This window comes from Oculina patagonica, chromosome 14 (assembly GCF_052425735.1).
Source record: "Oculina patagonica isolate OP01 chromosome 14, crgOcupat, whole genome shotgun sequence".
In the NCBI taxonomy this organism is placed as follows: domain Eukaryota; kingdom Metazoa; phylum Cnidaria; class Anthozoa; order Scleractinia; family Oculinidae; genus Oculina; species Oculina patagonica.
In genome coordinates this window covers 6,121,579-6,143,030 of record NC_135771.1, presented here as the reverse complement: position 1 = coordinate 6,143,030, position 21,452 = coordinate 6,121,579, and the positions used below count along the sequence as shown (strand labels likewise).

The 21,452-nt window shown below is 39.8% G+C and overlaps 4 protein-coding genes across 5 annotated transcripts in view; all 4 read right to left on the bottom strand.

Moving 5' to 3' along the window:
• Positions 1 to 21,452, bottom strand: part of LOC144638224 (uncharacterized) — a 50,221-nt gene that overhangs the window by 9,364 nt on the left and 19,405 nt on the right. The window lies entirely within an intron of this gene.
• LOC144638248 (uncharacterized) lies at positions 8 to 3,676 on the bottom strand. Its single transcript, XM_078497464.1, has 4 exons — positions 3,270 to 3,676; positions 2,073 to 2,437; positions 206 to 825; positions 8 to 154 (listed from the first exon to the last, which is right to left on the bottom strand). The coding sequence occupies exons 1-3, from the start codon at positions 3,596 to 3,598 to the stop codon at positions 509 to 511; spliced, it is 1,011 nt and encodes a 336-aa protein (XP_078353590.1). The 5' UTR covers positions 3,599 to 3,676; the 3' UTR covers positions 8 to 154; positions 206 to 508.
• LOC144638243 (uncharacterized) overlaps positions 8,410 to 21,452 on the bottom strand; it is a 45,519-nt gene continuing 32,476 nt past the window's right edge. Inside the window, exon 3 of the mRNA XM_078497459.1 lies at positions 8,410 to 8,815. Coding sequence (XP_078353585.1) covers positions 8,514 to 8,815 — 302 coding nt within the window. The 3' untranslated portion in view covers positions 8,410 to 8,513. The remainder of the gene's footprint in view (positions 8,816 to 21,452) is intronic.
• On the bottom strand, positions 14,742 to 19,110 carry LOC144638226 (uncharacterized). The gene is made up of 3 exons (XM_078497435.1): positions 18,666 to 19,110; positions 17,582 to 17,949; positions 14,742 to 15,413 (listed from the first exon to the last, which is right to left on the bottom strand). Exons 1-3 carry the CDS (start codon positions 19,064 to 19,066, stop codon positions 15,094 to 15,096), a joined length of 1,089 nt encoding a protein of 362 aa, XP_078353561.1. The 5' UTR covers positions 19,067 to 19,110; the 3' UTR covers positions 14,742 to 15,093.

Below are 21,452 nucleotides of genomic sequence, written 5' to 3'. Positions count from 1 at the left end.
CCCAACACTGCAAGGTTGTCGAGGCTTGTGCCTATTTTCTAATCCTAGTTACATTTATATAGAGGTTTTCACTTGAGTGTCGAAAGTAATTTGTGTTTACTTTGGTTTTGCATTATTACGCTCATTGATTGGCTCAAAAATATCGCACCACTTTCTCAGCCAATTAAAAGTAAAACCAAAACCAACTGTGAGTTTACTCTCGCACATTTTCGCGCGCTTAGTGACGACTACATGTGATTACTTCGAGATTTGATTGGTTTCCTGAATTGTAAATGCCCATGTGATTGGTCATAGTAATTACTTTGGTTTTGTTTTTACGACATTCAACTGAAAACTGCTCTAATACACGTCAAATTATAACGCTGAACTGCTAAAATTTAAGTGATTTCACACCTTTTCCTAAGTTATTGCAGCATTGTACATTGTACACTTCTTTTACAACACAATTATTAAACTTTGTCGGCAGAATTTTCCTTATTTTATAATTAAAACAATTTCAAAGGAAATTCTACAGGTTAACTTTAAAAACTTCCAGTTCACTTATATCAAATGGGCTTTTACCTGTGAAATATGTACTGCTTTGAACGTTTTCAGGACGCTTAAAGCCATAACCTAGGGTAAGATAGCCAGCACGTGGAGTGAAATTGCTCCATACCTGAAGGTCGTTGTATACTTTGGTGTTACCAAAAGTTGGCCCGAACTTACTACAACACAGTATACTAGAATCTCTGTTTCCAATTATCTTGACCGGTTCATTTCCAGAAGGATTAATCAATGTAAACAGGAAGGATTGGCTGTCCGCTTTGGCTGTAGCAGAAGCTGCAGCTGAGTAAAGAAACAAACGCATTATATTACAATTTGTATTCCACTAAAGCTTTTCTCAAAAAATCTGAGCTGGTGCGCGTTTTGATTGATCATTATAAAATAGCTGAGACTCTTGTGCGAAACTCTTGTGTGAAAATAAAAATAACTATTCACCGTCTTTCAGGTAAACTTCATGAAGTTGGCTACCATTGTGGTTATTTTATGAATACCAAGACAGTGAAGACAACGTCCTCCTAACGATCTCGGAGAAAACGCGCATTTTGGGACAATATTGCTATCAAGTTGTCGGAAATAATACCTAACTGAATTGTTTTGAAAACAGTAAAAAATAATAATTTTAGACGAAACTGGACACGAGTATAAGCCATTTTGGTTTGATTCTGCGATCTTACGCCATCGCCGCCTTTTCCAACGCAACACAAATGCCCTGTTGCTCGAAGGCGCATTAACATCCGTCCGGTTTTATCCACTTTTTGTCATTTTTGTTTAATAATTATAACGCTTTATTCCAATAGGTTTAAAGTCTCGTTGATATCTGATAGTAGGGCGCCAAAAACTCCAAAATTAACAGCAGGGCCGTAACTACCAAGAGGCAAGACGAGGCACTTGCCTAGTCTAGATTTTTACCCAAAACTTAAAACAAAATAGGTTTTGTTGGGAAAATAATCCCCAGTTGAACATGATTGATTTTTCTCAAGAAATACCTCACGAAAAATGTCTCTGAAAGAGTTCCAGAGCTTCTAGATTTCAAAATTTTCTTGAGGGCGTGCCCCCTAACAAGATCTTGCCTCGTCTATGGCAAAGGTCTGGTTACGGCCCTGAATTTAATGGCCACGTATGGAAAATTCAAAACTAACGATAGTTAGTAGAAACTCAGCTGTGTTCTATTGGAAATCCGCGAATCTGATTGGTTCTCCCACTGTTTTCTATTCGCCGGTAGAAAACAGTTGCGCGCGCGTAGCTCTTTAAGCGGTAAATTTTCTTGATTTTTGTCTTCAAAGTGCACAATATTGTAGATTTTGGACTGTAATCCTTTAGAGTTTCTACTAAAACAATTAAGACTACTCGCCCTCGTTTCCTATAAGCGATAGTCAACTCGGCTGCGCCTCGTTGACTATTTGCTCATAGAAAACTCGGGCTCGTAGTCTAATTGTTAATTGTATCTTATATTTCTAGAACCTTCAATGCTTCTCCCACTAGACTCTGGTATAGGTCGTATAACAACAGTGGCTAGAATAAATACATACGTGATTCCCAGGATTTTGAGGTGTAACCACCTAAGATGCATTCTCCACTTTTTATCACCACCAGAGTAGGACCTTTGTTATCACAGCAGCGATGGAAGTCTGCAGGCGTATATCCATGAGTGGAAGCCCGGAACAACATAGAACATGTAGCGTTAGGTGGCAGCCAGGATGAAAGAGCTGAAAGGTGGTTTTCATCATTTATTATCAAAGAGGAGTCTAGAAGAAGTGGAGACTTGGACGTTTCTTCTTCCAGTTGATTAATAATCCCTTGGATTTGATAAAACTTGGCCTCTTCAAGCAGTTCTTCTGTAAGTCTGTCATCTTTGCAAAGAAGCTTACCATTACGAAGGTAGTTCAAAATGTACCTTTATAATGGATAAAGAACCGTTTGTAAATCTAAATAAACCGACTAAAAAGAACCCTTAAAACAACCCTGCCCCTACTGGGGAATGGTGAAGACATGGATTTTCTGTGCTGCCCCAATAAGATTTAAACTGCCTTCTCTATGTTCAGACTACTCTAACGTTTAACACGGGGAGAGGGAAAAAATTGAGGGGTTGGGGTCAACCGTCGGTCAACCTCGTCCCCAGGGCCTTCTCGGCGACGAGTTTTCAAAATGGCGGCTCGTCGAGAAGGCCCTGGTGACGAGGTTGGATTGGGGTATGAAACATGTTGTTGGGTATGACATTGGTGATTACTGTTCTTTTCGTTATGAGGGGTGGGGTAGGACGGGATGGAGTAAGGCGGATGGGAAGGGGATTGGCAAGATGTCCACTAAACAGAGTCAGGAGTCCATTTGTAATACCAAAGTGACCCTGGGTCTGGGAAGGAGGTTAGCGGAGCGTCATTCGTGCGTAGCTACATCCTCGTAGATCCAGGGGCGGTAAGGCGGGGTGACACGAAGTACCGAGCAGCACAATCTTATTCGGCGTGACGGCAATGTTTGGGTCGTCACGCATCTCTCCGTCCCCGTTGCGTGACAACCCAAACAAATTTATTCATGTTCAAACCATTCTAGAATTGCAATGGCTTGAACGAATAAGTGAAGACATTTTATTTAATCTATCCATTACTGATTAGGGTTCCACTTTAAAGAGAAAAATAGGAAATGATCAGGAAGAGAGTTTTAGTCCTTTCGAAGGTTCAAAGTGCATTGTAAAGAAGCTCACTTTAGTTGAATTACTTAGACCTACTTACCGGAACAGTTCAGCATCTCGATCAATAAAATATGCTCCGTCTTCCTCGTCCGCTTTTAACTCGAACATTCCACCGACATTCAACTTGACTGTGCTAGCGAAGTGGACTTGATTCAGTGTTTTTGTGATCTCTTCGATTGCTGATTTTTCTTGTCTTGCATTGTCAAGGTCTTGCTTCAGTAGGCCGCGAGCTTCAGCCATAAGATTCTGAGCATCTGATAACTCTTGCTTCAGCAAATCGCCAGCTTTAGTCATCACCTCCTGTGCATCGGACAATTTGGCACTGGCCAACTCAAATAAGCTCAACTCCTGTTCTTGTTTAGCAGCCATTTTTCAGCGATTACTTCCGGCACACAAAGCAAAGTGAAAGTGAATGAGTGAATGAGTCTTCATCCAACTAACCAGCGGTCAGCTATTGCAGTCCATCTCGCACCAGGCCACTACCAGACCTTTGAAGAGGGGCTTGAATGGGAACTGGGATTTGGGGAAATTTTCACTGGCAAAATGGGATTTGGGAACAAAACACAATGGAACTGGGAATGGGATTTGGAAAAATTGGAAAAAAAACAGTAGGCTGGGAAATGGGATTTGGGAAAAATTTGACTGGGAAATGAGATTTATCACCCCCTTCATGACCTCGATAGCAAAAACAGAATAAGAGCGTGCCATTTCGTGACAACTTGATAACTCAATTAGTTCTTGTTTGTTGAATAGAATTTACGTTGTGAATGAACGAAAATCTTTGTTGAACAGTTTTGACAGGAAACAAATACTCCAGGTGTACTGCGCTTTAAAGAGCTTTTCCGAAGAGAGTGGTTTTTTTTTATTTGACTCGTTTATTACTTCGTTTATTATAGTACTTTTCGTTCAATGTCTATATGAAGACGTGGCTTTTTCGAGAAAAACAAGGGTATCGTGTTACGTTCGTTTTAAAAAAAAGAAAGGTGTCATGTTACAAAAGTGAGAAAAACAACGGTATCATGTTACAGTGTTTGGCAAAAAGCCAAAAGTATTCCGTAACAAACAAAAATGAGTAACCCGTTACGATTGCTACAAAGCTAGCAACAAAATAACCGCTTTAAACAGAATAAGAACGTGCCATTTTGTGACATTTTGACAATTGAATTAGTTTTGTTTTTTTTAATTAAATGATGAAAATTTCCGTATTAAATAAAACAGTTCTGATGTATCAAAATGCATGTAAAAATTATTTTGTTTGCAAGCAAACTTTGTGCAAAAAAGTGACTCCGTGGGGCGCCATACACAAATAGCTCAACCCATGGCATAAACCATCCCAACAGGACAATCACCCAGTTTCACCCCAAGCCACCCCATAAATTGAAAAAATAACTCCTGCACGCTTAGCGTGCCTATGTTTTGTTATACATATCGTGTTTGCAAACAATTTATTTTGTCTTTCCAGGTCCTGCAAACAATTTTTTTTCAATATTTTTCATCCCCCCTCCAAAAAAATAATGTTCCGTCCCTTAGGATGTGTTATGTAAGGCTTTTACCCCAAAAGTGTCTTTTGGGGGGGGTTCCCACGTGAAATTCACTCATGACATGCATGTAACTGTAGTAGACGAGAAAAAAAATTGACGTTTGCGCACCAGACGTTTTGCGTAGACTTTCCCGTTCTTGCGGCAGGCCAGATGTTTCTACGAGACTCTGTATAAACGTAACATGGAAGAGTTTTAAACTATCCGTATCAAGAAATGGTCTATTGTTGTGTTTCAACTTTTCCCATTAAGCACTAGACAATAGTCCTTTTGTTCTTGGTTGCGCTGAGGGACTTTGGCCGAAGCTAACCGGAAAAGCTCGTGACTAATCGGAGCATTGTCGACATAACAATTTAGCTGCACTGGGGGAGTAGGTAGCGTCAAATTTTTACTCATCGGATCAAGGTCCCCCCCCCCCTCCCTTGAAACTACCGTAACCAACGCCATAAACGTGCAAACTTGTTCGCGGTTTTTTCCGCCATTCGCATTTCCGTGCAAACTCGAATTCAAAATGGCGCGAAATTCAGTAATTGTATGGTAATTATCGTGTGTCGAAGCATTTTCCGTGTCACGATTTTTGAAAGTTTACTGCTGATATTTAGGTTTACTACATGTCCTTGAGAAAGCGCAGTCGCAGACCCTGCTAGATTTGATGCCGTCTTTCGAACAAATGAATTTTAAACCAATATACAGCTCTTTAAATTCGAGAAAAGTTGTTCTACAGAAGCGTATGAGACAAATTGGCGGATTTTACTAGACCACTACAGGTAGCTGAGCGGCGGTGCAACGTTGCTTGATCGAAGCTTACGGCAGTTTTATATACTAAAACATAAATGCACGCTTTCAAGACATTTTCATCCCTCTACATGCGATTCGTCCCTATGCCGTAAAAAGGGGTAACAAGCTAGAGACGACTGCGGGTGTTTGGCTACTACATCTTGAAATTCCATCAAATTTTATTTAACAAACAGTGTTAATTTAATTTAGAATTCCTATTTTTACCCGCCGTAGTTTAATTGACATCAAATTCAGTCTGATACAAACTCAGTGCTTTTGACCTATGCTATAACTTCACCAGTTTTCATCCTTTTCAAAATGTCAGAAAGAACCGCGTACCGGTTTATCTCATCTTGCTTTCAGGCAATTGCATAGGTTGCTTTTTTCCGTTTTCTTTCTTTTAACTCGTCAGAGTTTTTAAAGGTATTCAAAACGTGTATAGTCCAAGAGACCTGCGCTGACACGCTATGTCTAGATTCATTGGCACGAGGCGATTAGTAGTATTTCTACTTCCCCCTGGATGGGATGCTAGTCCATCACAGGGTTACCACAAGCATTAAATTCGCCGGTACCCATTTATGCACCCGGGTGGAGACTTAAAATCAACCGCCTCTTTAGGTTTGAAATAGCGTATCGACTCTTCGAGCATTAGCCTTTTGTCGGAACAAATCAAGGGACTCTGGGTTGTGTGATTGTTTGTTCGAGAACAAGGAGTTACATCACTATTGGAAATATAGTTAGGATAAATAACGTGAATAGTATTTAATTAGCCTTAACGTTATGGCCTTGTGCCTCGACATAACGATGTCTTAAAGTGCCACTATGATCAAATTTTCGATCTCCATTTTTTTACATTTTCGTGTACAATTAGACTTTCTTACTTACCTTGCCAATTTTCAAGCCATTACGAACATCAGAAGTCGCTTTATTTTAACGTTTATTTCCGATAATTTACGGCCGCCATTAAAAAACCTTGTTCCAAGGCTTGGTTGCGAATAGGGAGAAAATGACGTCAAAGACTCCAAATACCTCACGGGTTGAAATTATAATAACAATCAGCATAGAACATTGCACGAAAAATAAGCCCAAAGTTTTTGTTGCTTTTCGCGTGATTTTCACTACATATTGTTATTATAATTTCAACCCGTGAGGTATTTTAGCCTTTGACGTCATTTTCTCCCTATTCGCAACCAAGCCTTGGAACAAGGTTGATTAATGGCGGCCGTAAATTATCGGAAATAAAAGTTAAAATAAAACGACTTCTGATGTTCGTAATGGTTTGAAAATTGGCAAGGTGAGTAAGCAAGTCTAATTCTACACGAAAATGTAAAAAAATTGAAATCAAAAAATTTGATCATAGTGGCACTTTAAGACTCTACATAAACTCATGCCAGTGAGTTTCAGAGTTTCTAAATTCCAATTAACAACCTACTTAGACCTAGGATGGAATTCTTTACAGTTGCTCCGTGCTATAGAATAATCTACTTTAAACCTGATAGCGAAACTCCCTAGGAGTCTTCAAAAAGATCAAAAGCATTTTTCTTCACTGGGCTTAGTTCATGTGAGCTGGCGTGATTTTATTTTTTTTATTAAATTCGGGCGCTTCAGGGTTAGAGGGTAAGGAGCTAAAGTGTCAGTCTGAAAGGTATTTGTTTTCTGCTGTGTTTATGCGGAGCTCTGTACTGCGCATACCGCAGGTAAACGGAAGACTACAAACAGCCGTTATTTTTTATCATGTATCACAAAAGGGAATCAGGGATCAACTAACCATCTATACCTGTCTCAACACTGTAAAGAAGTGTTTGATACTTAGGTTTTTATATTGCAGAACTCAAAAATCAAGATACAATTAAGAGAAAAGTACTTAACCGTTATTCTTTATTGAAAAATATATACTACACTGTCTACACAACAGTAACGGGAAAACCACTCGACGCTAACTGCTAAAGACTATTCGAGGCTCTACACAGAGATACAAGAACCACTGACACCGTCACGGCTAAAACGTCATACAGAACGTGAATAAGAGCAAAATGTGAACAATGTTGTCTTACTTACATTTTACAAATACAGTGTAATGTTCGTACTGACCTGCACGTCTCCTTACAATAATATAAGGGGCCCTACGAAACCACGACGGCGACACTGAAGATAACGCGTGGACTAAAAAATGAATTTATATTTTACTTAACAATCTCGGAACTATACTAATTTATTAAGTGCGTTCATTTCTGTCAGAACTTATCTCTAGCTAAATATGTAAGTGCATTATTAAATTTAAACTTGAATAATGAAAAAGTCGTCGTCGTGGCTCACGTTCTCCAGACTACGCAGAATTTGGTCATTTCATGTCGTTGTGTTGCAGAGGACAATGGATAATGCACGTGCTAAGCTACTGTATCCGGGGGCGTCTCTATTTACTATTCTGCTCATTAAGCTTTTTTTTGGTGATGTTCTCGTTACAGTCGCCGTCGCGGTTTCGCTTAAGGCCCCTTTAAAAATCAAGATCATACGCACGCATTACGTGTATAGGGATCTGCAGCTACAGCCTTCACACATAGTTCGTGATAATGATAAGTGAAAAATTTCGATTTTCACACACGCACGTTCTTTGACCCTTTTCATACCTGTTAAGGATAATGTGATCATAATATACATATCTTGCAAGTGTTTCCATTAAATCTTAGTTAAACATTTCATATCTTAATTTACCGCTTAACTGGTAACGATTTCACTATCAATTTCCTTGTTTTTTCTAATAAGAACCCTACTTGGCTCCCCCAAAGATATTTGAAATAAAATAGCCTTCTCCCGGGGGCATTATCCAAAATAAATCTTATGGTAGTTTCTACGTTATATTGCAACATTATGAATTGTACACTTCTTTTACGACACGTTATTAAACTTTGACGGTGTGCAGGAATTTTCTCTTCTTAATTTAAAGCAAGCTAAAAGTACTAAAAGTAATTTTAAAGGTTAACCTGAAGAACCTCAAGTTCACTGATTGTGAATTGTTTTCCCCCCGTGAAAAAAGCTTTCATCTTAACGTTATCAGGACACTTAAAGCCATAACCTAGGTCAAGATTACTACTGAGGTCTTTCCATACTTGATGGTCGTAGTATCGTGTGTTGCCAAAAGTTGGTTCCAAACTACTCGAACACCGTATACATGCATCGTTGTTTTGGGTTATCTTGACTGGCTCATTTCCAGACGGATTAACCAGTGTAAACAGGAAGGATTGTCTGTCTTCTATGGCTTGAAGAGAATCAGCTGAGTTATGAAACAGACACAATAGTAGCGTGAATTTCATTGAAGCTTTTTCTTAAAAACTCTGAGCTGATGCGCGTTGAGGATCATTATCATATAGCTGAAACGCTCGGCGTACAAAACTTTTCTGCGAAAATAACAATATTCACCGTCTTTCTGATAAACTTCATAAAATTGGCCACAATTGCAATTGAAGTCATTTCAGAAATGCGATGATCATGTCCTTCCAGGGAAAAACGCCTTTTGTTGGAACAAATTGCCGTCACATTTTCGGAAATAGTAACCAATCTCCATCTGGTTTCTGATAGTAGGTCGTCAACGATCCAAAATGGCCGCCTACAGGAAATTCAAAACTGACGATGATGTATCTAATATTTCCAAAACTGACAATACTTTTACCCCTTCCCCCCTCCAGTATAGGTCGTAAAAATAATTGTCCATGTCGTAGTCTCTTAGTTAACAAGGTAAGAGGAAAAGAAAAGGCCATATGGTATGGCAAAAATAAAAGCACGTATTGATGTAAGCATACAAGTACATAAGTGCAGTGGTTTCACTCCGTTGAATTGGAATTAAAGCACGAATGACAGTGGCTAGGACAAATAAAAGCTATACGTGATTAAGTGCTACCGACTGGAATTTTCGAGAAAAAAATTTCAAAACTCCGAATTCGCATTTCTTCATATTCAGTCAAAAGAAACCCTTTGGTGAACTATTTACAAAAATGACATTTAAAATTTTCAAAGGGTTTTTACATTTGAGAAAATCGGCAAAAGGTTAAAAGGCCGTTTTCGCGTCCCCGCCGCCATAAAATTTTGTCGAATTTTTGTGGGTATTCAAAACACTCGTACGGAAAGAAGGTTGAACGTATGAAATTTATCTTTGGCAGGTATGCGGGGCATCCAATATACTACACAGAAACCTAAAAATATTGCAAAACGATGCAATTAAACAGATCTTTTTTAAAGCCCGAAAATTGGTATTTTGAGCACTTTGGTAAACACTTGAAACAAGGGTAACTTTGGTGGCAAAAATCGTGTCCTGGTACATCGAAATTTGGAATAAAATATAGATCGGCGTCAAGTACTATTATGGTACTGTAACATATAAAAAATCCAGCCCGGGCAATTGAAAAACCACCCGTTGAGAGAAGTAAACGCATAGTGAACATTTCATGTATTGACTACAAAAATTGTCACGGTCACGCAACACTAGTAAACACATTTCGATCTGATTTATTCAATGTGTTTTAGTTTTGCTCACTTTGGCTACAGTTTATGCTCGAAAAAGTCTACCTATCTTATGTATACTTTACTGTTTTGTATTCATATAAAAATTAATTGTAGAGGATGGGATAATTGATCTGACCGCAAAAATACAAAGGTCAAGTTTCGTGTCATATTTACCGACTTTGCCGCTCACACTGTGTAACTCGCACTATGAAAGAAATAAAACAATTCAAAGCGAAATGTCTTCACAAAGTAGTCTCGAAGCGTGTCATATTTTTATCCAGGTTTATTTTGTCATTGATCTTATTGTCCCACAAAGTGACTGACCAGATTACCTGGTGTAAGATTTAGCGACAATGTAATTTAGCGATTATCAGATTTTTTTAAATAACTGAAAACAGCAGGCCCTAGAAAAAAAGATACCCAGTGTAAACCAGTATTTCATAAAGTAATAGCTAAGATGGAAATAAATGTTCAGTATAGTAAAAGAACAGAATCACTAGACGGCATTGTCAGAAAGAACAAAGTTTCGATATCCATTTCTTAAAAGAATTTTTGATGTCGACTATGATTAATTTATTTTCCTTTGGGGAGGGGGGAGGGAGGTACTAAAATTTAACGACTATTAAATTTGACGAAGACTAATTTTAGCGAGTACTTTTAAATTTAGCGATTTTCGTGCTACTCGCTTAAATCACTAAAATTAGAAGCCGCTAGAAGCCGTTAAAAATTGCACCCTTGAGGTATGTTGTACTGACAGCAGCCTGGGAACTAGCTAAGGGTTGGCCCTCAGCCCTCAGATACTGAGGTGGACAGGAATTCAGGAAGAGAGGTTTAACTTAAAAAAAAAAAAACACAACAGCGACAAAAAACCTTGTAGTAGAGAGAAGAAAAGGACCAACCTTGCAGAAAAAAATTGGTCGGAAATCATTTCCTGTCTCCACTTCTCAGTATTTGAAGGTTTGCCCCTTGCCTTATTTTAGGATATGTGGGACGATTAAATGCAGAGGGCCACACAACGTTAGGAAGACTTTGGCACAATTCTTTGTCGGATCTCACGTAGCTTGGAGATGCGTGTACTAGAAGTCACTCGAGGTGTATAAAACAGTAATTTTAAATGCACGGCTAGTACGACGACACTTAGTATTGGAAATTTATTAGGAGCTAGCTTATGTGTACTAATTATAACAGTGGCGGATCCAGACCTTTAGGTAGGTAGGGCCCCCAATCATCCTTACCTGAAATTAGCTCTTGAAGATGATTTTTCTTGGTCCCGTGGGCCTCGGTTTAGCCTAAAAATAATGGGGACCAGGGCCCAATGGCTTCTCCCCTTGATCCGCCACTGTTTTTAATAGTTGCAGACTAGACGCAACAGAACACAGAGCATTTTAACTTGGTCCCGCATTCATGCAACTACATTCCTGGACAAGTTCTTGCAACAGGACCACATAAAGAGCCCTTTTCCTCACTTGTGGTACAGGAACAGCTAGTCCAAGTTCATTGCAAAAGAATTGTAGCTGCCACAAATTTTTCTTCGAAAGAGAGTTTGCCTGGACCATTTCCACGTCACACAAGGGCCTGGCCTAAAAAAACAAATTCTGAAATCGCTAAATTAAATAGTCACTAAATCTTGCTCAGAAAAATGGCTTAAATAAGTAGCCCCTAAAAATAGGAGGAGGAGGTCGCCGCTGGCGGCCGCTCAGTTGCCTGCCTTGTCTCCTTTTCTCCTATTACCGACCACCGGCCGAACCGGTAACATACGAAAAAAACGCTTAATACGGCCCAGATCGCGAAAAAAAACACCACACATGAATAGATTAACATTCAAGTCACCTTTATTGAAATATTTCGAAAGAGGTTCATTTATAAATGTAATTTTCAGAGCTTTATTCAGAGATTTAGTCGTAACTCTCATAGATTTCAACATATTTCTATTGTTCGTCTTAAGTGAACAATTATTAACCACGAACACATAGGGTGGTCTGCCTGTGATCTCTTCGATAGCTGATTTTTCCTGTCTTGCATTGTTTAGTTCTTGCTTAAGTAATTCGCGAGCATCTGCCATAAGCTTCTGTGCATCGGGCAATTTGGCACTAGCCAGCTCAACTCTTGTTCTTGTTTAGTGGCCATACCTGCACATTACTTCCGGCACTTAGAGCAAAGTGAAAGTGAATTGAGCCTAGATTCCATCTCGCACCAGGCCACACCAGCCCAAATACACGAATATTCCGGCGGCGCTCCCATGGGAAAGGGGTGAGGACGCTTCTCGTCTCGTTTACGGGTATTAATTTCGGACTTTGCATGGTATCACTAAGCGTGTAAACATGTGAAAAAAATTACCCAGCAAGGTGTCTTTTTAGGGTTCCCACGCGAAATTAACCGGACGTTTTGCGTAGTTTTAAACTATCACGCTTGTTCGCGGTTTTTGCGCTATTCGCATTTCGGTGCAAATTTCAATGACGCGAAATTCAGTATCTGTATGCTAATTCTCATTGATGTCGAAACATTTTCCCTGTTTCACGATTTTTTAAAGTTTACTGCTGATATTTGAGGTTAATATGGATTTTCTTGAAAACTCGCAGTCGCAGACCCGGCTCTGTCTTTCGGCAAATGAATGTTAAACAAATATACAGCCCATCATCATGATTACTTTGATTACTATGAATCAAAAACAAAAAACAATGGAACTGGGACTGGGATTTCGAACAATTGGGAAAACAATAGGTTGGGAAATGGGATTTGAGCAAATTTTTTTGGGCTAAAAAAAAAAGCGGCGAAGGCACGACAACGAAGCTTCGCCGCTTGCTTGTGTGCGCTTTAAAACCCAACAATACCGCCAGCTATGCAGGCTAGTTTCAAGTTAAAAAAGAAAACGCGCAGTCGTAGACCCGGCTCTGTTTTTCGGACAAATGAATGTAAAACATTATATATTAAAACGTAACGCTTGTCAGGACATTTTCATCTTTCTATATGTAACTCGTCCCCATACGGTGAAAGGACTAAAGGCACGTTAGCCTCCACATTCCATCAAATTTTACTTTACAGTCTGCCAGAATTTCTCGAATTCCAATTTTTATCTAAGTTTATTTTACCTCAAATTCTCACACGAACACATTTTTCACAAACAGGTAAACACAAACGATATTATTGCCCGACGTTTCGGCGACATCATGACGCCATTATCAAGGGTAAATTGAGAATAAATAATTAAATGCGAGGTTCAAAGAGATAAACATTTGCATAATGTTGGTGGCTATACAAATACTTTAGCACGGATTGAATCCGTTTGCACGTTCAGACTCGGTGTTAATTGCTTGATGTAAAGCATCTCGTTGACAAGACAGTCAAATTTGTTCTTGCATTTCTTTAGTACTTTGAAACAACTGAGGAGGTCCTCAGGGACAGCACCCGCGTGGTCGTTGTCATAGTGCTTGCGTACAGAAGATGACGTGCTTTTGTGGCCATCCACGCGGGCATGCAAATGCCCGCGCGTGTAGCCAACGTAGCTCCCTGGTACACTACGCACTGCTGGTTAACAAGCTGTGGTTTGGTCTCACATTCTTGAAGGTCCTGGCCAATTTTCCGACTGACAAATACGGGCTGGACTGTTGTTTGGAGTTTAATGCTAAGGTCTTTCAAAACACATTTCAGAACACATTTTTATCTCTGCTATAATTTCACCCTTTGCAAATTGTTGGAGTGAACCACGTACTGGCTTATCGTATCTTGCTTTCAAAGAAAGCTTACTACTCTTATGCGTGTTTTGTTATACTAATTATCACCTCTTTGATGTTTATCTTTATGCAACCCATTTACCGGAATATTTAAACATGTTTAAAGTTTATATGTTTAAGTTAAACGTAACATGGTTTAAAGAAAACATTGTTCAAACGAAACGCAAGTCACTTGTTAACCATAAGCAGTGGCACTGTTAGCCTAACGCAAAACGGTCAGTCTGTCAGTCTTCCATTTGTCAGTTTTTAAACATGGTTCACCTCAACGCGTTTTGTAAGTGTCAGTCGAGTGTATGTAAACTATTACTATACCCGCTTTAGAGAACTATTTTGCTCGTTTTATCCTGGTTTGAGAATGATGGTGACGACGATGATGATGATAATGATGAAAACGATGATGATAACTTTATTTTCTTTACAGAGGGAAAAACACTTTACAGCCATGGACTGTTAAACTAGTGTCCCTCTGCCTTGGAAAACGAGTTAAAAATACAAGAAAGAGAATATACAGCTTTCTTATTTCCGAAGGTTTAAGTATTCGAGTTTGTGTTGGTGGCCACTGCAATCACTGAGTTTATTATTTACCTGGTGTTAGGTTATGGTGAATCAACAGTCGGCCGGTTTACATTTAAACAAGTAAATTGAAAAGTTTTGTTTAAAATGTGCGGTTTAAAATGTTTAAATCTAGACGTTTCGACGGTTCTCCCTCTTCTTCAGTGGATAATTGCCTTTTTTCATTTAAACAGCCGACTTCTCGAGTGTTACCCTTTTGTCAAAGCGGTTCTGAGGATTGTGGGTTCTGTGAGTGTTAATATGGGAGCAAGGAGTTACGCCATTGGTGGAAACATTGTAAGGGTAAAACAATACATATACTTTTAAAGACTTTAAGTTAATACTTTTACAAAAGTACTGAACTGTTTCTTTATTGGAAAAAGTGCACTGGACAACAGTACCAGGAAAACCACGCGATGCTTACACTACAGTACTCAAAACAGACATTCATACAATCAGCGAGGCTGTCATGGCTAAAGCATGCGGTAAATAGCTGTGTATAAGATCCATTTACGCACAACGCTTTGTTGTTTTTATTGTATAACGCCCGTTTCCAATTGTACTGCTTGAGTGTCGAGGTTGTAACTTGTCTGTAATCCAAATTACATTACGCGTCACATTTAAACGCTTAACTGTTAAACATTAAGTGATTTTCACTCATGTTCCACGTTATTGCAACATTCTACATTGTATTTTTCCTTTTACAAGACATTATTGAACTTCGGCGGAATAATTTTTGTTAATTAATAAAAAAAAATTCAAAGTGATTTTACGGCTTAACATTGAAAACTTCCAATTCACTTATGTCAAATCGGTTTTTTCCTGTGAAATAATTATTCCTATTAACGCCTTCAGGACACGTAAAGCCACGGCCTAGACAAAGATAACCTAAAGTATTATCTAACCTTATATCCGATGTCCACACTACAAGGTCGAAGTATTGAGTGGTGCCAAAGCATGGCCCACAGTTACTCTTACATCTTATACTTGCACCTGGTTTTGGAGCTATCTTGACCGGTTCATTTCCAGAAGGATTAATCAGTGTAAACAGGAAAGATTGGCTGTCTTCTATGGTTTTACAAGAAGTAGCTGAGTAAAGAAACAAATAAAACAAGAATAAGTATTCCATCAAGGCTTTTATCAAAGGAGATATTGTTATTAAAAACTGTGTTTATAATAAATTGACCTGGAGTGCTTTGTACTTTATTTAGCCCTGACAACAAGCAGAAAACTTAAAAAACATGTCGCAAACTAACACTACAGTCAGCAAGTTATCTCAATAAGTAGGACCAAAATTGAAAGAAATTAGCATAATGCATGGTCAAGATCAAAGTACGCATTGTTACATTGTTTTCTTTTTTTATTTTAAGCATATATGATTATTTTTTTGCATAGTACTTCCTTGAATTTTCTTGCGCGCATCTGCTATAATGTGATTTACTATGATATCTTATACCGTATTTACTCGAATAAGCGCCACTCCCGAATAAGCGCCGCCCTCGAATAAGCGCCACATTTGGGAAAAAATTTATTAAGCGCCCGGCGCTTATTCGAGGAATTCTGTTTAACTTAAAACAGCACAACAAAGCAACTCTTAAAAAAACTTTGACCGTTCTTTCCATTAAAAGCGATGTTTTGCAGTTCAAAATGATTGGTTTACCGCTCGCCTATTTGGTTTTCTATCCAGCATTCTTACAATACGTAGTTCTGTAAATGTTTTGAAGGCAGCGAATTTTGCCAGGACAGCTAGCGCCACTTCTTTCTTCAGCAAGTGACGAATACTGATAATCAAAAGACGCTATTTTAAATTACGCTCAAAGATAAGATTCTTTGTGGCGTCCAAATTTTAAATAAGCGCCGCCCTCAAATAAGGGCCGCCCTCGAATAAGCGCCGCACTAGAGGCGCGAAAATTTAATAAGCACCGCGGCGCTTATTCGAGTAAAACGTACTAAAATGCGCAATTAAAGGGGCTAGGTCACGGTATTTCAGGTAATTCTATTAATTTTCGTTAGTTAAGAGTTCTAAACTTTAAATTAGCAGAGCAAAAGTCTTTTATTGGAAAAACCACAGCCACATAACAAACAAGGAGCATTGTAAATGACACCTTGATACAAATTGAGATAAACGTGAAAAAAGTCGGGCCCACGTTTTTGGAAGTTTACCTGAACGCAATCCGTTTTAATCTTTTCGAATTTTGCCCATTCATGCCCCTTTTTGTGTTTCTTTTGAGGTTTTCTACAGTTTTAAGCCGTTATTGTGATATTTCAGTTAATTCTATGAACAGTTGGTCACTGCCGAAATTGCCTAAAATTGCGTGACATAGCCCCTTTAACCAATCAGAAGCCTTTTCTACTGTCCTGGTTTCCTACCAGACCAAGTCACTGACCTGATATTACCGGATTTTTGGAACAAAATTTGGGTACAGTGTGTAATTCGTCCTCCGATTTTGGGACCCTGCCTACTGTCCGCCTAAAAAATGGTGTCCTTTTAATATGGTGTACACTGTTAATACAGGTTTGAGGATATTTGGAAAGGCAGGAATAAGAGGCGGAATAAGCGGCCAAAGTAAACTATTCTCACGACTTTTGTCGTATCTGTGGCTTAGAGTTCAGTGAGGAAGTAACTTTCAGAGGAACGGAGGGCGTTGATAAGTCTAATGGCTCCTGGTGTTAGATCGAAGATGATAAAGGCGTTTTAAGATGAAATGTTTGAGGAGACTGATTACAAATTTGAAAATTCCAGTTTCACAAAGGACATCAACGTATAAAAGATTCCTTTGGAACCAGCTTTTAAAGAAGAAACGAATAACTTCACGGTTGTTCGAAATTGTCGTAAAATTCTGCTAACAAAGCCCTGGGCTTATAACATAAGCCCATAAGGGGTTTAGGATGGGCTTATAAACGGGAGGGCTTATATAAGCGGAATAAAGAAAACGTTTCGAAATGAGCTACAGCAGCGTTGATCGATATACGTTTTTCATTGACTGGTTTTGGATAAAGGTTTAAAGACTCATAATAAATCATATTCATTTCAATATTTGGAACGATATTGGGAGAGGGGGCTTATATCCGGGGGTTGGGGACTTATAATCGGATGTATTTTTTGTCGACAGGTAGATTGGCCTATAACCGGGGGTCACATAAGCGCGGGGGCAGGGCTTCAAACAAAATTTTACGGCATTTCATTTTTGGGAACGTTTTTTTTTTGGAAAAGCGTCCGTGTTATTTTGACAGTGTTTTAAAACCTCGTTGCATACCTGATTCCCAGGATTTCGAGGTGTAGCCACCAAAGATGTAATTTCCACTTTTTATAACCACAAGATTAGGACCTTTGTTATCACAGCAGCGATGAAATTCGGCAGCAGTTTTTCCGTCAGCAGAAGCTCGGAACAACAGAGAACAAGTAGCGTTAGGCGGCAGCCACGACATAAGAGCTGAAAGGTGGTTTTCATCATTTATTATCAAAGAGGAGTCTTGAAGAAGTGGAGACATAGACGTTTCTTCTTCCAGTTGATTAATAATCCCTTGAACTTGATAAAACTTGGCCTCTAGAAGCAGTTCTACTTTAAGTCTGTCATCGTTGCAAGGGGGGAGCTCACCATTACGAAGGTAGTTCAAAATGTACCTTTATTGTGGATAAAGAACCGTTTGGAAATCTAAATGAACTGGCTAAAAAAGAACCCTTAAAACAACCCTGCCCCTACTGGGGAATGGTGAAAACATGGATTTTCTGTGCTGCGCCAAAAAGATTTAAACTGCCTTCTCTATGTTCAGACTACTCTAACGTTTAACACGGGGAGAAGGGAAGATCCAGTAGTAAAAAATAGAGGGGTTGGGGTATGATACATGTTGTTGGGTATGACATTGTTGATTACTGTTCTTTTTGTTATAGGGGGTGGGGTAGGAGGGGAGAGAGTAAGGCGGATGGGAAGGGGATTGGCAAGACGTCCACCAAACAGAGTCAGGAGCCCATTTGTAATAACAAAGTGACCCTGGGTCTGGGAAGGAAGTTAACGGAGCGTCCTTCACGCGTAGCTACATCCTCGTAGACCCAGGGGCGGTAAGGCGGGGTGACACAAAGTACCGAGCAGCACAATCGTATTTGGCGTGACGGTAATGTTTGGGTCGTCACGCATCACTCCGTCCCCGTTGCGTGACGATCTAAACAAATTTATTCATGTTCAGGCTTGAACGAATAAGTGAAGATATTTCAGTTAATCTATCCATTAGAGTTCCACTTCAAAAAGAAAAGGAGAAGTGACCAGGCGAGAGTTTTAGTCTTTTCGAAGGTTCAAAGTGAAAGTGCATTGTAAATAGGCTCACTTTAGTTGAATTACTTACCGGAACAGTTCAGCGTCTCGATCAATAAAATATGCTCCGTCTTCCTCGTCCGCTTTTAAATCGAACCTTCCAGAAAACATCGCACAAAGCATTGAATCCGGATCCTTTCGCAGAGTATCCAGTGTTGTTTTATATATCTTGCCACCAACATTCAACTTGACTGTGCTAGCGAAGTGGACTTGATTCAATGTTTTTGTCATCTCTTCGATAGCTGATTTTTCTTGTTTTGCATTGTTAAGGTCTTGCTTCAGTAAGCCGTGAGCTTCAGCCATAAGATTCTGAGCATCTGCTAACTCTTGCTTCAGCGAATCGCCAGCTTTAGTCACAACCTTCTCTGCATCGGACAATTTGGCACTGGCCAGTTCAAATAAACTCAACTCCTGTTTTCGTTCAGCAGCCATACCAGCGACTTACTTCCGGCACACAAGACAAGTGAAAGTGAATGAGTCTTGATACAACTAACCAGCGGTCAACTTTACGAGCTCATCTCGCACCAGGCCGCCACCAGACCTTTGAAGCTGCCTCGTCCCCAGGCGCCGATTGGCCGGACGTTGAGGCGGTAAGGCGGGAAAACAGGGAGCGCGGGGACATCAGGCCCAGAACGCCAAGCGAACCGTGCACGTCAGTCCCACAACACCAAGCGAACCGTGCACGACCAAGGACGAGGACGCCTGGGGACGAGGCAGCCTTTGAAGAGTGCCTGAAGGGGAAAATGAAACTGGGAGATGGATCACTGGGACTGGGAATAAGCAAAAAACAATGGAACTGGGGATATGAGTTGGAAAAATTGGGAAAATAGTAAGCTGGGAAATGGGATTTCGGTAAAATGTGGGCTGGGAAATGGGATTTATAACCACCCTCTTTAAAACATAGGAAAAATCCCGGCGGGGCTCCCATATGAAAGGGGTGGGGATGCCTCTTGTCTTGTTTAGGGGTCAAATTGTGTTCTTTGGTGTCGCTTAGGGTGTTTCATGTGTCTTTTACCTATCAAGGTGTCTATTTAGGGTTCCTACGTAAAATATTCACTCACGACATGATTATAGTAGAGGCGAAAAAAACGTCATTGTTTGCGCACCAGGCGTTTTGCATAGAGTATTTCCGTTCTTGCGGCAGGCCAGATGTTTCTACAAGATTCTGTATAAACGTAGCATGGAAGAGGTTTACTCTATCACATACACATGTTCGCGGTTTTTGCGCTATTCGCATTTCCGTGCAATCTTTCAATGGCGCGAAATTCAGTATTTGTATGGCAATTCTTGTGTGTCTTACTATTTTCCTTACTGCTGATATTTAGGTTTAAATCGATTTTCTTGAAAACGCGCAGTCGTACACCCAGCTTGACCCGGTGCTGACTTTCGAACAAATGAATTTTAAACAAATATACAGCTGTTTTTATTCGAGAAAGATCGAGAAAATGTTGTCCCACAGAAGCGCATGTGACAAACTGGCGAAATTTACTACGGGTAGCGCGGCGCAACGTTTCTTGATCGAAGCTCGCGGCGTTTAATGATGATATTAAAACAAAACTGCACGCTTTCAGGACATTTGCATCCCTATGCATGTGATTCATCCCTTTGCCGTGAAAAGGGCAACAAGCTAGAGACGACTAGCCCGGGCGTTAGTGTTACAATCCATCAAGTTTTACTTAATAGACAGTCATAATGTTTCGAATTCGTATTTTAGCATAGTTTATTTGACATCAAATTGTCATTCAAACACTGCGTTTTTTGAACTCCACTATTTGGGACTCGAACCCGAGACCTCCCGCACGGTAGCCCGGCGCTCTACCAACTAAGCTAACCGGTCGTTGGTAAAGTACCTTGCCCAAGAACATAACAATTTCCCCGCCGGAACCAGGACCACTTGATGCGGAGTCCAGCGCACTAACTATTAAACCCTGTGCTTTCTTGGTAAGACATGAATTATTTCTAGCAAAAAATATCGGTTCGAGTCATTCTAGCCCTGGCATTAATTAAGTTCGTCTCTCTCCCACGGTGAATAGCAATTACAACGGGCATAAGCCTCATAATTGAAAACTAGCCATGCAATTCCTGATTTTTGATTGGTTTTAGCTCATAAAACCATGGACCACAAATGCGATAGGTGTACGCGTCAGCGAGATGGATGGATGGATGGATAATCTTTATTTAAAAACACGGTCAAATTCATCAGCTCACAATACAACAATCTAATTATAATATATATACAAGAAAAAGGGGAAATATAAAAATATATGTACAAAAATAAAAAGCTGCTTTCCACGAATGCCGTGCCCTAGAGTACTCGTTCAATTAGTTTTTTAAATTGCCCAAGGGACTCTGCTTGTCTTACGTTAATAGGAAGACTGTTCCACAAGATGGCGCCACTGTACGTAAAGCTGTTTTTGTAATAGTTAGTGCGCGGTAATGGAACATTGAGTTTGTTTTCAGAGTCCCTTAGGTTGTACGCGGTTTCTCGTTTTTCAAATTTAGATGATAGGTAGTCTGGAGCCAACCCGTGCAGAGACCTGTAAACCATCGTGGCTCTTTGAATTTGCTGCTGGCGAGCTAGATTTTTCCATCCTAGAATTTCAAATAAATCACCAGCGTGCGCGTCATAGTTTGAGAAGGTCAAAACACGGGCTGCTCTATTCTGTAGCTTTTGTAGCTTGTTTTGCAAAGTAATCCCACAGTTTCCCCAAACAGTACTGCAGTAGTCGAAATGCGGTTGTATTAAAGCTCTGTATATTAGGTGTAAGGTTGCTTGAGGGACCAGGTGCCTTACTCGTTTTAAGGCCCCAATCCCAGA